A 16,724-nucleotide genomic window follows, 5' to 3' on the forward strand; every position below is an offset into this window, starting at 1 on the left:
AACTTCTGACCCACTGGAACTGTGATACAGTGAATTATCTGACTGTAAACAATTGTTGGAAAAATGACATGTGTCATGCACAAAGTAGATGTCCTAACCGACTTGCAAAACTATAGTTTGTTAACAAGAAATTTGTGGAGTGGTTGAAAAACAAGTTTTAATGACTCCAACCTAAGTGTATGTAAACTTCCGACTTCAACTGTAAGTGATGTAAATGTGTAATATCAAGTCAGCATTAGATGATTTAGACATAGTGTCAAATGTAGGACTTCCTCTTAAAACTGTTATGACAGGAGAGTTAAATGCTCTTGTTACCAACACTCTGGCCATAAATTTCCTTTAACAAAACAGATTCAGATAAAGGATGACAGGGAGAAAATCAATAAGAATACACCTTCTAGTGGTGGCTCTTTTAAAACACTGAGAAACAAACGTTGTTGACCAATGAGGCACTTTACAGCCGTCACACTGGCGCTCGATGTCCCAGCATGGGAGACAGAGTAGAGTAGGCCAGGCTTAATGGAAGCCCAGTGATTTATCAGACAGGAAACAGTAGAGTCAGGCTGTTGGGGGGGAGCTCACGTTACAGTCCAACTCTCTGACTAGTCCACAGAGCCACACCCTCCAGAGCCTTACAGACACAGCCCAGTGGACCCAGTCAGTCCACCTCTACTGGAGCAGCTAAACAGGGCCACCACATGTCTATGTGAAGTAAGACATCTCTTACAGACTGCCAACCACTTTAAGCTAGATACATCAACCCCATCAAATATTTATACTGTATTTCTACTGCATGATGTAAGGAGGATGTACTGCAGGGCAGTGTTTCCTTTCAATATGCCCGATCCTGTTTTGTCCTTTAATTGGTTGTTGTGGTTGAATAGAGGCACAGGGCCACTGCTGCTCCGGGGTTTAAAGCAGCAGCAGTAGCGTCACAGGCCCTGGGGGAGACAGAGCATCAGCTGCAGCCTCCAAAACACCTGTCAGAAATGGAGGGAGAGGCAGAGAGAGGGAGAGAGAGGACAAGCACCAAAGAGAAGGGTAGGAGAGAGGGTGGGTGCAAAGAGAGAGAGAAGAGAGAGTGGAAGGGGGATTGACCCACTTTAAGGCCTTGTAGAAGAGGCTCTCTGGGAGCTCGCCTAGCTTGTTGTGCTGGAGGTCGAGTACTTCCAGGGGGACGTGGTCAAGTAGGTCAGGCAGTCTCTGGAGCCTATTGTTCCCAGCCAGCAGCTTCCTCAGACTCAGGCTGCTGAGCAGTCTAGTGGTGACAGAGATAAAAAGAAAGAGAGAGAAGAGAGAGAACATCTCCTGCTGTGAATTTGATCACTTGTGAAACTGGGGGAAATCTTGAGGTAAGGTAACTCCACACCCAACAAATCCATCAACGTATTTTTCAACTTGGCAGCCTACAGTTACCAACACAGCACAATTTACTCCAGAAAGAATAACAGAGGTCTCATCTGCAGCTAAGCCGTCGAGCCGAATATTATCTTGTTTGTGAAGGCTTTGGTCTATTCAAATGCAAATATAGTTGTGTTAAAGGGTAACGTTAAATGATGGGTGCTTTGAGCAGAGTGCTCCAGCACTGTCATACTGAGATCACAGTCTGCTGACAGAAAGACGACAAGCTGTGCGTTGGCTTCACACAGCCAATGAAATCCTCTCATCAGCTGACTGTCAACACATCTGCTGATGTTTTAGGCACAGTTATTTCTGGCCGGACATTGGCTAAATGATGCCAAATGTTAATCAGATTAATATGGTGCTCATTCTAATAATCATTGCAGAATGTTTAAAAGCCAAATCCGGATAATACGAGATGGACATATTAAACATATAGCGCAACATGATGGACAATGTAAGTAACAGCCTTTAATCTACCTTAACAAATATGCATGTTTAGAACATCTTTAGATTAATAACTAGAGTTGGAAGTGAGGAGTTTGAGAAGGATGAACTAGTCCTCGTAGGGAGACTAACCTGGCTGGTAGTTCAGACAGAAAGTTGTGTGTAACGTCCAGCACCTCCACCTTTCTACTGTCACACACCCAGTCAGGTAGGTACTCCAGCAGGTTCCTTTTCACAGAGGTCACAGTCAACATAGTGGTCAAAGGGGATATACGACCTTTTTACCTCCAACTGTACATATACAGTGCATTCGGACATATTCAGACCCCTTAAATTTTTCCACATTGTTACGTTACAGCCTTATTCTAAAATAGATTAAATAGTTTTTTTCCCCCTCATCAATCTGCACACAATACCTCATAATGACAAAGCAAAAAACTGTAATATCACATTTACAAGTATTCAGACCTTTTACTCAGTACTTTGCTGAAGCACTTTTGGCAGCAATTACACCCTCAAGTCTTCTTAGGTTTGACGCTACAAGTTTGGCACACCTGTATTTGGGGAGTTTCTCCCATTCTTCTCTGCAGATCCTCTCAAGCTCCGTCAGGTTGGATGGGGAGCGTTGCTGCACAGCTATTTTCAGGTCTCTCCAGAGATGTTCGATCGGGTTCAAATATGGGCTCTGGCTGGGCCACTCAAGGACATTCAGAGACTTATCCCGAAGCCACTCCTGCCTTTTCTTGGCTGTGTGCTTAAAGTCGTTGTCCTGTTGGAAGGTGAACCTTCGCCCCAGTCTGAGATCCAGATTGCTCTGAAGCAGGTTTTCATCAAGGATCTCTCTGTACTTTGGATCGTTCATCATCCTGACTAGTCTCCCAGTCCCTGCCGCTGAAAAACACCCTCACAGCATGATGCTGCCATCACCATGGTTCACTGTAGGGATGGTAACAGGTTTCCTCCAGACATGACGCTTGGCATTCAGGCCAAAGAGTTCAATCTTGGTGTCATCAGTCCAGAGAATCTTGTATCTCATGGGCTGAGAGTCCTTTAGGTGCCTTTTGGCAAACTCCAAGCGGGCTGTCATGTGCCTTTTACTGAGGAGTGGCTTCCATCTGGCCACTCTACCATAAAGGACTGATGGGTGGAGTGCTGCAGAGATGGTTGTCTTTCTGGAAGGTTCTCCCATCTCCACAGAGGAACTCTGGAGCTCTATCAGAGTGACCATCGGGTTCTTGGTCACCTCCCTGACCAAGGCCCTTCTCCCCCGATTGCTCAGTTTGGCCGGGCGGACAGCTCTAGGAAGAGTCTTGGTGGTTCCAAACTTCTTCCTTTTAAGAATGATGGAGGCCACTGTGTTCTTGGAGACCTTCAATGCAGTAGAAATGTTTTGGTACCCTTCCCCGTCGACACAATCCTGTCTCGGAGCTCTATCTACAATTCTTTCGATCTCATGGCTTGGTTTTTGCTCTGACGTTCACTGTCAACTGTGGGACCTGAAATAGACAGCTGTGTGCCTTTCCAAATCATGTCCAATAATTTGACTTTACCACAGGTGGACTCCAATCAAGTTGTAGAAACATCTCAAGGATGATCAATGAAAACAGGACGCACCTGAGCTCAATTTCGAGTCACATAGCAAATGGTTTGAATACTGATGTAAATAAGGTATCTGTTTTTTATTTTTAATACATTTGCTAACATTCCTAAAAACCTGTTTTCGCTTGGTCAATATGGGGTATTGTGTGTAGATTGACGAGGAACATTTTTATTTAATCAATTTTAGAATAAGGTTGTAACGTAACCAAGTGTGGAAAAGTGAAGGGGTCTGGATACTTTCCGAATGCACCGTATATGAAAAAAGGTACCAACATACCAAGTTCATGATGAGAAGAAGAACGTTGATGGATTAATAACATTATTAACACCTCTTCCTTACTGATTGAGAAACTGAGGCCCTGGCCACACAGCACTCACCGTGATAGGTCCATCTGTGTCAGCTGGTTGGGTACTGGGTAGATGTTGACTGTGGTCAGGCCTGTGGGTAGAGGAAAAGCAGTGATCAGCAGCCAAGCTAGTGATGGCTATATGCATTATGTAACAGTAACAGTGGTAGAGGGCTGGAGAGACATGGCCAGGGAGGGAGCTGCTCCACTCACGGTTGCTGCTGGCGTGGAGTGTGCGCAGGGTGAAGCCACTCAGTGTTAGCGCCCTCAGCTGGTTTCTCTGACAGTGCAGGGTTTCCAGGCTGCAGATGGAGCTCAGGTCCAGGGTGGCCAAGTGGTTGTCCCTCAGGTCTAGCTGGGTCACCTGCTTCACTGCCTCCAGGGCCTCACTCTTCACCCAGCGCAGACCGTTCAGCCTGCATACAGTACACAGCATTAACACCCAGGCCTCATACAGTATACAGCATTAACACCCAGGCCTCATTCAGTACACAGCATTAACACCCAGGCCTCATTCAGTACACAGCATTAACACCCAGGCCTCATACAGTACACAGCATTAACACCCAGGCCTCATACAGTATACAGCATTAACACCCAGGCCTCATTCAGTACACAGCATTAACACCCAGGCCTCATTCAGTATACAGCATTAACACCCAGGCCTCATTCAGTATACAGCATTAACACCCAGGCCTCATTCAGTACATAGCATTAACACCCAGGCCTCATTCAGTATACAGCATTAACACCCAGGCCTCATTCAGTACACAGCATTAACACCCAGGCCTCATTCAGTATACAGCATTAACACCCAGGCCTCATTCAGTACACAGCATTAACACCCAGGCCTCATACAGTATACAGCATTAACACCCAGGCCTCATTCAGTACATAGCATTAACACCCAGGCCTCATACAGTACACAGCATTAACACCCAGGCCTCATTCAGTATACAGCATTAACACCCAGGCCTCATACAGTATACAGCATTAACACCCAGGCCTCATTCAGTACATAGCATTAACACCCAGGCCTCATACAGTACACAGCATTAACACCCAGGCCTCATACAGTACATAGCATTAACACCCAGGCCTCATACAGTACACAGCATTAACACCCAGGCCTCATTCAGTATACAGCATTAACACCCAGGCCTCATTCAGTATATAGCATTAACACCCAGGCCTCATACAGTATACAGCATTAACACCCAGGCCTCATACAGTATATAGCATTAACACCCAGGCCTCATACAGTATATAGCATTAACACCCAGGCCTCATACAGTATACAGCATTAACACCCAGGCCTCATACAGTATACAGCATTAACACCCAGGCCTCATTCAGTATACAGCATTAACACCCAGGCCTCATTCAGTATACAGCATTAACACCCAGGCCTCATTCAGTACACAGCATTAACACCCAGGCCTCATACAGTATACAGCATTAACACCCAGGCCTCATTCAGTATACAGCATTAACACCCAGGCCTCATACAGTATGTAAGGGAAAATGAACAAGGGGCTATGCGTTCACAACGTGAAAGGTGTGTTCCAACACGACGCGCTAGAGGAGTGGAACTGACCTTCCACGGAGTTGCATTTTCCAGAGAACACATACAGCCCCAAGTTGATTATCCCTTTTATACCATAATAATACTAGAATTTAACACATTTACCGCTAGAAATGTGTTCATTTAACAATGCCAATAATGTTTTCAATTTGACTTTGCTTTCAAAAGCAGCTCAAACATAGAACATGTATGAACTATAGCCATTGAATTCTACCCTGCTGATATACCATGCGTTATAGGGAAATAATGCACACTCTAGAAGGCCCTTCAAGCCAATCAGAAATGAGTATTCAACAACGCCATGGTATAAACAGCATTATAAACTGGGTGGTTCGAGCCCTGAATGGTTATTATTATTAATTATTAATTACTATTACCACAGCGGTGGTATACCACGGGTATAACAAAACGTGTATTTTTACTGCTCTAATAACGTTGGTAACCAGTTTATAATAGCAATAAGGCCCCTCGGGCTTTGTGGTATATGACCAATATACCACGGCTAAGGGCTGTATCCAACGAGTCATGCCTAAGAACAGCCCTTAGCCGTGGTATATTGGCCATATACCACACCCCCTCGGGCCTTATTGCTGAATTAACACACAGGCCTCATACACATAGAATTAAGATATTTACATCAACATGATGTTAAAGCACTGGCTTCAGACAAACAGAACACTGGGTTAGAATGCTGACAGCAGACATACACAAGACAGAATATAGTCAGCAACTAGAAAAAAAGTATTGGTGCTCCTCCTCCAAACTAGAGGCCAGTTCAGATGAGGAGCGGAGAAGAGCATTAGTCCATCCATCCTCTTTGCCTGGCTGATGAGTTCCAGACTGGCCCTGTGTGTCTCCTTGATCTGATCTCACTCTGCAGTACCTCTCCCTTTTATGAGCCCAACTGGCCTCCTAATCCTGCAGGCACCCAGCCCCCATAAATCCAGCCCATCCCTCCACCCAATAACTCATTCTCAAGGTGAGGCAGAGAAAGAGAGAGGGAGCGAGAGAGAGGGAGCGAGAGAGAGGGAGCGAGAGAGAGATAGATAGAGGGAGAGAGAGAAAGATGGGAGGAGAGAGATGAATAACGACTAAACTTTAAAACAGTGACAGGGAATCAAGGGGGTGATACTGCAGGTTTTTGGGGGATCAACCTCACTATCAATGGCTGCATCAGAGCTGGATAGAGAGATGAGAAAGGCATTTTATATGAAAATGGCTGGGTGAGGCAGGGTCAGGCATCGGGGTGGGGGAAATTTGGGGGGGATACATTGAACCGCTGCTGCCAACTCTGTGAGATTTACTGACAGGGGAGATCTTATTACCATTGTGTATTGACCCTGCATTATGCATGCTGTGACTGATGAGTAGAGTGTACACACTGAGGGATGAGAGAGGGAGAGTGAGCGAGAAATAGGAATAGAAAGAGAGACAGACAGGGGGGGCCCGTACGAGGGCAGAGAGTACAGACTGGTCTAGTTCCTCACCGCAGGTCGATGTTCTTGAGGTGGCTCATCCTGGCAAGGATCCCCAGCTCCAGGGTCTCCACCCTGTTCCCAGCCATGGCTAACCTGTCCATACCACTCAGCCTATCCAGCACACCAGGGATGTGGGGGAAGTTGTTGAAGGAAAGCCCCAGGCTGCTGAGCTGAGCTAGGCCGCCAAGCTCTTCAGGAAGGAAGCTCAACTGATTCCCATCCAGAGACAGGGTCTGCAGACTGGGGGACAGAGACCTACATTTACATTTCTTTCATCTCTGTTTTCTGAGGATACACAACTGTTTGGCATTCCATAATGAGAGGTGAAAACGTCGGTGTTTGTATATTTGAAATCATTCTACATTAAGCATCATGCTGCAGTAAGTGAGCTGAGAGCATGAAAACTGGCCTGATTCTAAAGCTTGATTTAATCTGATTGCATAACAACAAACAGCTGAACTTAATGCATTGGTTCAATTAAAACACAAACACACACACACACACACACACACAGCGATAACAAGCTTGATAATGATTCATTGCTAAGAGGAGGATGTGGGCTCATGTGGCCAGAAAGGGGCTAATGTGGAGAGGCGAGCAGTGGGGCGAGTGGAGTGTACTGCACCCAGCAGCACAAAATGTCCAACCCAACATCCAGTACATAGAGGAACTGATACTCATATTGACCATCATGGAATTACACCCTACCTAACACAGCTAGAGTGGGAATGTTAGAATGTACTCTATGCCAAACTGAAAAGAAGATATATTTTTGGCGGACTGATATAGGGTGTGTGTGACTGTCTTACCTCTGGAGGTTGCCTATCTGTGCGGGGACAGTGTTCATGCCGTTACAGGAGAGGTTGAGCTCTGTCAGGGTGAGGATCTCACAGACAGACTCTGGAAACACTCCCAGGCGGTTATGTGAAAGGTTCAGGCTCTTCAGCTGGGAAAACCTGAAGAGAAAGAGAGGGTTTGAAAAACTGGAGCTGGCTTTTCTGACATGTTCAATGAATGACCAAACGCAACGCTTTGCTTGTTGCGACAAGTCTGATTATAAAAATAGATGTATTTTGTGGGCTCATTGCGTTGGCTCCGGTAGTCTCGTTCATCTTAAATCGCTCCATTGGAATTTGTGTCCTCGTTACTACGGGCTGTTGACATTTTACATTTTCGCATCGAGTCCTCTTCACGGACCGGTGGGTATCATATCCATATCAAAACCAAAACCCCATCTCACACACACAAAGTAGCAATACAAGCATTTTAGTGAATGAAGTGATGCAGAACGGATGGGGGATGGAGGTGGCCGCTGTGAGTTACACCACATGTTAGAGCACAGACCACATCCCCTCCCTCCTCCACCCCCCCTCCCTCAGGCTCCATCAGCCTCCCTCACTCTCCTAGCCCTGCTCGGAGTCTAAATATACAGATAGAGGGAGTGACAGACACACACAGAGAGAGAGAGAAAAGGAGAGAGAGAGGCAGAGAGAGAAAAGGAGAGAGAGAGGCAGAGAGAGAAAAGGAGAGAGAGGCAGAGAGAGAAAAGGAGAGAGAGAGCGAGAGAGAGAAAAGGAGAGAGAGAGGCAGAGAGAGAAAAGGAGAGAGAGAGCGAGAGAGAGATGCAGTGATGTGTATATTTTATTCCTCTCAGCTACCCGGCACAGTAGATCCTCTAGAATGTGTTCTTTCCACAGCCCTTCACACACGTACACCATTTATTCCATCTCGGCCCTTCCTGTAATGCTTGCCATACAACAGGAAGTACTACAGAGGGTAGTAGATCATTAACATTTAATAGCATTATCTCTTTTGAGAATGCCAGCTTGTTCAAATATGCTTCAGTTGGACCATAGAAGTGGACACTGAGCTTCGTGCCCTTCCACCCTCCCACAAGATGATATGCAGGCTGAACCACTGTCTCTGAGCATCGACCACAAACAAGAGATATACAGTCAGGAAAACGTATCAGCACCGACTAGACCATAAAACAAGATCTGTGATAAACAACGTACGTACTTGCAGAAAATCATATGACATGCTTACATAATGCATTTGGGTAAAACAGTCAGACTGTGTTGTAACACGACCACACATTGCATTGTAACAGGGAGGACAAGTATATCTGTGAACAGATGAAGATTTAGTATTGAGGTAAGTGTGTTACTGGGCAGGTTTAGTTGGGAGATTTGGCAGGATTGGTATTGGGCTACAGGTTTTGCTTGGCATGTTTGGACTTCGTATTAGGTAGGGTTTTCCTGAGTAAAGTGTGTCAGTGGTTGGGTGCTGCCCTGCCTGGTGAGAGAGTGTATTTACCTGGGGAGGTTGAGCAGTCCTCCGGGGCCCTGCAGGGACATGAAGTTGTGTCGGAGGTTGAGGTGGGTGAGGTCCTGGCTGTAGAACAGGTACTCTGGCACCTCCTCCAGACTGTAGCATGACAGATCCACCAGGCTGATGGTCTGAGAAACCACCTGCAAACACAGGACATGTCCCTTTACTGTTTACTGCTCCCAAATAGTTTTTTTAATGAAGCTTAGTGATAATAGAACAAGGTTTTGACCAGAAACCACCTGCATGGAGCAAATGAGGTTTGCACACAAACACACACAGAGTAACGGACAACTTTAATTAAAAAAGGTTGAGTTGGTTCAATAATGATTCGATCACAGAAGGGAAGTTGGAATCATACGCTGTCTTCAGCATTACAGAATGATTTATGGAGCATTATAAATAAAGGAATACTGATAAGGTCATGTTGTGAGTCCATAACAAAACAGGATGTTCACACAGCTCTAGTGTTGTGGTCTAGTAGAGTTGGCAGCATGAACTCCACAGAGGTGTATATCCAGGGGTGCTGTGTATATCCAGGGGTGAAAGTAGATTTCATTTCTTCCCGGAACGGGACCTCCTGTGTGTGCAAGTGCTTTTAAAATTGTTTATAGTCCTAATCATAGAATTACATAGAATCCCTATTCATTTAATAGGAGTTCTGAGAGTATTTCAATTAGTCTTTGATGGATATTTCATGTGGTTGAAAATGGAATACTTTGAACTTCTATGTCGCTGAAAGAAATTGCACATTTAGGCTACACAGCACGGTCCCTAAACGCACATTTCAATCATATTTTGACACTCCTGTTCCCGAGACAAATATGTACATTTGGTCTATCATTTTACTGCAAGGAACACAATTCTGCAGGAGTTAACATTATAATACGCTACATATGAAGCCTACATTCAGTGTCCAGACTCCCGTCCAGACTTCCGTTTCGGTTACTTCCGTTTTGGGTCGGCAGGTAGCCTAGTCGTTAGAGCACCTGCCTAGTCGTTAGAGCGTTGGGCCAATAACTGAAAGGTAGCAAGATCGAATCCCGAGCTGACAAGGTAAAAACCTGTTGTTGTGCCCCTGAACAAAGCAGTTAACCCACTGTTCCTAGGCCGTCATTGTAAATAAGAATTTGTTGTTAACTGACTTGCCTAGTTAAAATATACACACACTATTCCAACTATCATTCTGGCATCCATACAAGTGCACTGTGCACCCGCCACTTGATAAATGCAAAGAAACATCAGTTACAAAACACCAAAAGTCTTATGAATGGCATTCTGTGATTGTCCTTCATTAGGCCTACAAGTCTTGTAACCTGAATTGATGTGTACACTCTGTCCGTGCGCGTCTCAGTCTTGGCCACTCATCTCTGCTTTGGCAGATGCTATCGTCGAACCAAACGGCACTGAGCGTAGGCTATTCCACACCTCTTCAAGTCAATACGCAAATCTTTCACATGACTAATGATAAATAGTGTAATAGCCTACAGTTTTCTTGGAATCTGTTTGAATTATTACGACAGGCTCATGTTTTACTGGTACGGTGTACCCTTACTATTTATTTTGCCAGGACTCCGTACTGGACCACTCTGGCTTACTTTCACCCCTGATTATATCTGATTTTAGTCTAGATGTTTTGCATTGTTCAACACTCCCTGTCCTGCCACCGCGTTTCATTGGCTATGCTCATACAGTCATTGCTCACTTATCTACATGTGCAGAATGCAGCTGAACAGCATTTCCTTCAGCTCTGAAAAGATCGACTGTATAGTTGTCAGCACAGGGAGGACACTGTCTGTCTGGGGGTTGTAGTTTAATACATTTCTCAGTCTGAAAACATGCTCGCTTCAATCCACCACAGGACTGCATACTGTTCAACACCCCAGAAAATAGATTGGTTGCTCAGCAGAGCATGTCGTCACATCATTGCTTTTAAGGATAAACAAAGACAAAATCTTAGAGTACTCATCAGCTAGCTGTTAAAAGGCCATCGAGCGCCGGTCAGAGAGAGACAGATGAAGAGAGTTGAGAGAGAAGGAGGGAGAGAGATTTGGAGAAATGAGAGAGAATAGAAATTGAAATAGACAGAGAGAAAGGCTGGGGGAAGTGACCTGCATGTTGACTGCCCTGAGAGAGGAGAGCAGCCTGTGGGGTAGATGCCAGCTAGGCAGCAGTGGGAGCTCTTGATGCCCAGTGTGTGTGGCTGTGGAAGATGACCCCCTCCTCCCTGTGTGCATTCAGACAGCCTCCAAAAGCCTTTCTGTCTGGGAGGAACTGGGCACGCCACAAGGCCACTCACCAGGCCCAGCTACTCACATACAGGCCACTGTCAGAGCAAGGAGCCATTAGCCAGCCAGCACAGCCCCCATCACAACAACCCCCCCCCCCCCCCCCCCCCCCCTCACTGATTCAGAAACACACACACATGCACACTGAAACAAGGGCTTGATTGTGTCTGGCCTGGCATGAGTATTGCCCCAAATCCACCATCTCATCCACCCTTCCTCTAATTCTTCTCCCCTCATCTCTCTCTGCCCCTCCAGTCCTTTCTCTATCTCAATCCTCCCCTCCATCTTCATCTGGGGCAGCAGGTAGACTAGTGGACTAGTAACCGAAAGGTTGTAAGATCGAATCCACGAGCTGACAAGGTAAAACAAATCTGTCGTTCTGACCCTGAACAAGGCAGTTAGCCCACTGTTCCTAGGCCGTCATTGAAAATAAGATTTTGTTCTTAACTGACTTGCCTAGTTAAATAAAGGTAAAATAAATTAAATGTAAAAAAATCTCAGCCCCACCTCTCTCTACTCCTCCATACCTCTCTGCCTTCATCTCAAAGCCTCTTCTCTCTCAGTCCCCCTAAATCTCTCTTTTCTCCCTCTCTCTTCTTCCCTCTCACTCCCCCTACATCTCTCTCTCTCTCTCTTCTTCTCCCTCTCCCCCTACATCTCTCTCTTTCTCCCTCTCTCTTCTTCCCTCTCACTCCCCCTACATCTCTCTCTTTCTTCTCTCTCTCCCCCCCTACATCTCTCTCTCCCTCTCTTCTTCTCTCTCACTCCCCCTACATCTCTCTCTATTTCTCCCTCTCTCTTCTTCAGCTTTCCCTCCCTCCCCTCTCTCTCTCTGTCTTCATCTCCAGCCAATCATGTCGCCATAGGAACCTCTGATGTCTAACTCTCTTAAACTGCTCCCGTAGTAACAGGGCCACTCCAGCTCAGTGATCCGCACCACAGTGACAGGTAGGTAGGTAGTGAGGAGAGAGAGCTGGAGAGAGAGGGAGAGAGAGCTCCTTGACTTAGCATGGATCTACTACTAATTGGATTTTCATTTTTCAGTTGCCTTTTTTCTCCACGGCTCATTGTGTGCCTGCTCTGCCTGGATGGAGGCATTCACAGAGCTCGTTAGGGCCCAGTAAGGGGCTGGGACACAATGACCATTAATTCAGAAATTAGAGGCACAGCGAGAGGAGCAGAGCAGTCAGTGAGGGACAGAGAGAGTGGCTGAGGACACTAACTTCATTTTTTTTTAATTACCTTTATTAAACTAGGCAAGTCAGTTAAGAACAAATTCTTATTTTCAATGGCGGTCTAGGAACAGTGGGTTAACTGCCTTGTTCAGGGGCAGAACGACAGATCTTTACCTATTCAGCTCAGGGATTCGATCTAGCAACCTTTCGGTTACTAGTCCAATGCTCTAACCACTAGGCTACCTGCCACCCCATATAGTTGTACTGAGTCCCATGTGCAAGCACACAGACACAATCAATGACCCATGCACCCTCCTAGCCAGTTGTTTAATCAAAGCCAGACACTGCTGGTCCTCTGTCGTCGCAGTAGAGCCAATCACAGAGGTCACATGTGGTCCACAGCAGGACTCTGATTGGATGACAGACCAGGTAGTGGGCACTCTGTAACTCTGCCCTCTCAGCACACTGCACACTCTGATTCCCAGCCCAGAGGAACCAACCAGGACCACCCTTCACTGTGTTTCCTGACAGAGACCTTGCATAATTGATCAGAGAAAACATACACAAAGCTTTGGCACACAGATTGTCCTACATAACAACTCTGACATGTAAACACACTTACTTTTGAAGCCTGCCGATGCCACCTCTGATAGTCTGCCAGTGTGTCGAAGTTAACAAAGTATGTCTGGGCCTGAGGTCCGGCTGAGCTGAACATCAGACAGTGCTGTCTCCTCTTCACCTCCTCCACCTGAACATACAGAACAGAGATGTTGAGGAGGACAGACACTTCCACTGATGTTCCCAAGAAACTACTATAAGGCATTATGGTGCCTACTGGCTCCATCCATATAAGGCAGAGACACTTAAGTGTGCCTGAATGTGCATGTCTATGGCTGCATTTACACAGGCAGCCCAATTCTGATATTTTTTTAACTAATTGGTTGTTTGACCAATCAGATCAGCTCTTTGGCTAATAATTGGGGAAAAGATCAGAATTGAGCTGCCTGTGTAAACACAGCGTGTATTTATTTGCTCCCTTCTCATTGTGCTGTACAGTGCATCCCCTCTGTCCGTCTGTTCGTCCCAGCTGTGTTGTTGTATCTGTGATCTGCTGTTGTCTCTGTCTCTCTTTGACCCCTGGGGAATGTGTGGGCTTGGAAAACATCTCTCCAACCCCTGACCTCTAACCCTTCACCTTTCCCCCAACCAGGGGCAGGATGTGCATCTTCCCCGTCAGGCTGTCTTTGACGGAGGCCACAATCAGACAGGTTCCACACAGGAGGACCTGGCGCTCTGCCCACTTGTGCAGCTGGGTCTTCCCCTTCCTGACGCTGAACACGCCCGTCAGCAGGGTTCGCTCCTGCTGGTCTGCGTTCATTGGACACTCTGGGGAGGAGAGGGGTTAGTTAAAGAACATGGTCACATACACTGCATTCAGAAAGTATTCAGACCCCTTGACTTTTCCCACATTTTGTTCTAAAATGGATTAAATGAATTGTCTTCCTCATCAATCTACACACAACACCCCCATAATGACAAAGCAAAAACAGGTTTAGACATTTCTTCAAGTTTATTCAAAAGAAAACAAATACCTTATTTACATAAGGGAAGGGCCTTGGTCAGGGAGGTGACCAAGAACTTGATGGTCTCTCTGACAGAGCTCCAGAGTTTCTCTGTGGAGATGGGAGAACCGTCCAGAAGGACAACCATCTCTGCAGCACTCCACCAATCAGGCCTTTATGGTAGATTTACTGAGGAGTGGCTTCTGTCTGGCCAAAGGCACATGACAGCCCACTTGGAGTTTGCCAAAAAGCACCTAAAGGACTCTCAGACCATGAGAAACAAAAGTATCTTGTCTGATGAAACCAATATTGAACTCTTTGGCCTGAATGCCAAGCATCATGTCTGAAGGAAACCTGGCACCATCCCTACGGTGAAGCATGGTGGTGGCAGCATCATGCTGTGGGGATGTTTTTCAACAGCAGGGACTGGGAGAGTAGTCAAGGTTGAGGAAAAGATGAACAGAGCAAAGAACAGAGAGAGATCCTTGATGAAAACCTGCACCAGAGCGTTCAGGACCTCAGACTGGGGGGGGGGGGGGGCGAAGGTTCACCTTCCAACAGGAAAACGTCAGGAGTGGCTTCTGGACAAGTCTCTGAATGTCCGTGAGTGGCCCAGCCAGAACCCGGACTTGAACCCGATCGAACAGCTGACGCTCCCCATTCAACCTGACAGAGCTTGAGAGGATCTCCAGAGAAGAATGGGAGAATCTCCCCAAATACAGGTGTGCCAAGCTTGTAGCGTCATACCCAAGAAGACTCAAGGCTGTAATCACTGCCAAAGGTGCTTCAACAAAGTACTGAGTCAAGGGTCTGAATACTTATGTAAATGTGGTATTTCAGTTTTTTATTTTAATACATTTGCAAAAATGTCTAAAAACCTGTTCTTGCTTTGTCATTATGGGGCATTGTGTGTAGATTGATGAGGGGGGGGGGGGGGAAACAATTCAATCAATTTTAGAATAAGGCTGTAACGTAACAAAATGTGGAAAAAGTCAAGGGGTCTGAATACTTTCCGAATACACTACCACACACACATACTATACGTACACAGAGCACATACATCCCATCCACTCCCTGTACAAACAATATGTTAATTAATACCATATGTCTCAAAAGGGGTAGTGTTATCAAGAGACAAAGACAAGGAGAGGGCTAGACGCTGCCAGAACATGAAGTCACACTGATATCAACAGGTCACGATGATGTCACCTATGCATTAGTCAATGAATAGGACATCTCTTCCTGGAAGTGTTCTTATGTCAGCAGATCAGCCCAGCCTATAGTCTCATTATCCTCCACATAGAGAGCTGATATCTCTAGAGCATGCTTAACATCTGCTATGACACACTGTAATAACGTATCAAAACACATTTATTCACTGGATGGAATCTAAAGATAGTTTGAAGGCTTTATAATCTATTGCTTCATCCATGGTAGAGATTAAAGGTGTGAGTGTCACTCCCTCTAACTTCTGATTAGAGATCACTGGGCTCTGCATGTCTAGGCTGCTGACAAGGTTGATCACACCAGGTGATACAGGTGAGCATTCATTGGCTCAACTCAAGGTGTCCCTAGCGTTTGATCAGTCTCCCCTTTTCATTAACACACACACACTTTGCGATTGTTCTCAGAGATGCTCTAACTCAGATGCATCAGTCAGGTTGATGAATGAGTCAGGCTTTTGTCACATTAAACCCTCGTTCAATCAAATTATGTAGCAGGGAGGTGAGGCTAGTGTTGCAGCCTGAGTATGCTGCTTCTGAAGGACACAAACAGCAGGCCTCCCTCCCTCTGCTCCGCCAGGCCTCAAGTACACTCAGGTTAAAGGCTGGTCAAATAAGCACACAGCTTTTTTTTCTCAATTTCCCTTGAAATAACAAGATCTGCGTTTTCCTTAATACCACCTTCCAGAGGCAGGCAGACATGTCCTCGCTCTCTCTGCCCTTTTCTTTCTTCTCTTTCACGTCAGTGGCGGCCAGGGATCAAAATGAAGTCAGGCTGCTTGACTTTGTGCTGTCTGGAAAACCCATAATGAACAAGACAATGGCCTCTGACAGCAAACTGGGCCGCTGGGGATCAATAGTGGTTTCTGATCCCCGGGCTTCCCCTCTGTCAGAGAGAAGCGGACCAGAGTACCTCAGCTCCAGCACAAAGGCCCTAGGGGCCAAGGGCAGCCAGCCTTAGAAGGAGGGGAAGAGCAATCGAGAGGGAAAGAGGGGGAGAGCTGCATCATTGCCCTCTATGTGTCTGTGTCAGTGAGGGTGAAGGAGGCTGACCTGTCAAAGACAGACTTGAAGCCCTGTAGGGGATCCACATACAGCCAGGAAGACACGGGCAGACAGGACGCTCTCTCCCACTGGCCCCACAGCAAATCCACTACAAACAGCCACATTCCTCCCTCATCCACACACTCATCCCATTCTATCCCCAATGAACTGCTGCTTACCAGCCCCCCCCCCCCCCCCCCCAAATCTCTTCCTCACATCTCACCATCCAACTGAATTAAACACCTAA

The 16,724-nt window shown here is 46.3% G+C and overlaps 1 protein-coding gene across 2 annotated transcripts in view; it reads right to left on the reverse strand.

Annotated features, from left to right (window-relative positions):
- Positions 1–16,724, reverse strand: part of LOC120024713 (PH domain leucine-rich repeat-containing protein phosphatase 2-like) — a 45,145-nt gene that overhangs the window by 11,353 nt on the left and 17,068 nt on the right. For both annotated transcript variants that reach the window (XM_038968976.1, XM_038968975.1), the window contains 9 exons: positions 13,844–14,034; positions 13,271–13,396; positions 9,174–9,328; positions 7,667–7,813; positions 6,867–7,097; positions 4,008–4,210; positions 3,826–3,886; positions 1,981–2,076; positions 1,103–1,258 (listed from right to left, as the gene is read on the reverse strand). In XM_038968976.1, coding sequence (XP_038824904.1) covers positions 1,103–1,258; positions 1,981–2,076; positions 3,826–3,886; positions 4,008–4,210; positions 6,867–7,097; positions 7,667–7,813; positions 9,174–9,328; positions 13,271–13,396; positions 13,844–14,034 — 1,366 coding nt within the window. The remainder of the gene's footprint in view (positions 1–1,102; positions 1,259–1,980; positions 2,077–3,825; positions 3,887–4,007; positions 4,211–6,866; positions 7,098–7,666; positions 7,814–9,173; positions 9,329–13,270; positions 13,397–13,843; positions 14,035–16,724) is intronic.

This window comes from Salvelinus namaycush, chromosome 30 (assembly GCF_016432855.1).
Source record: "Salvelinus namaycush isolate Seneca chromosome 30, SaNama_1.0, whole genome shotgun sequence".
Taxonomy (NCBI): domain Eukaryota; kingdom Metazoa; phylum Chordata; class Actinopteri; order Salmoniformes; family Salmonidae; genus Salvelinus; species Salvelinus namaycush.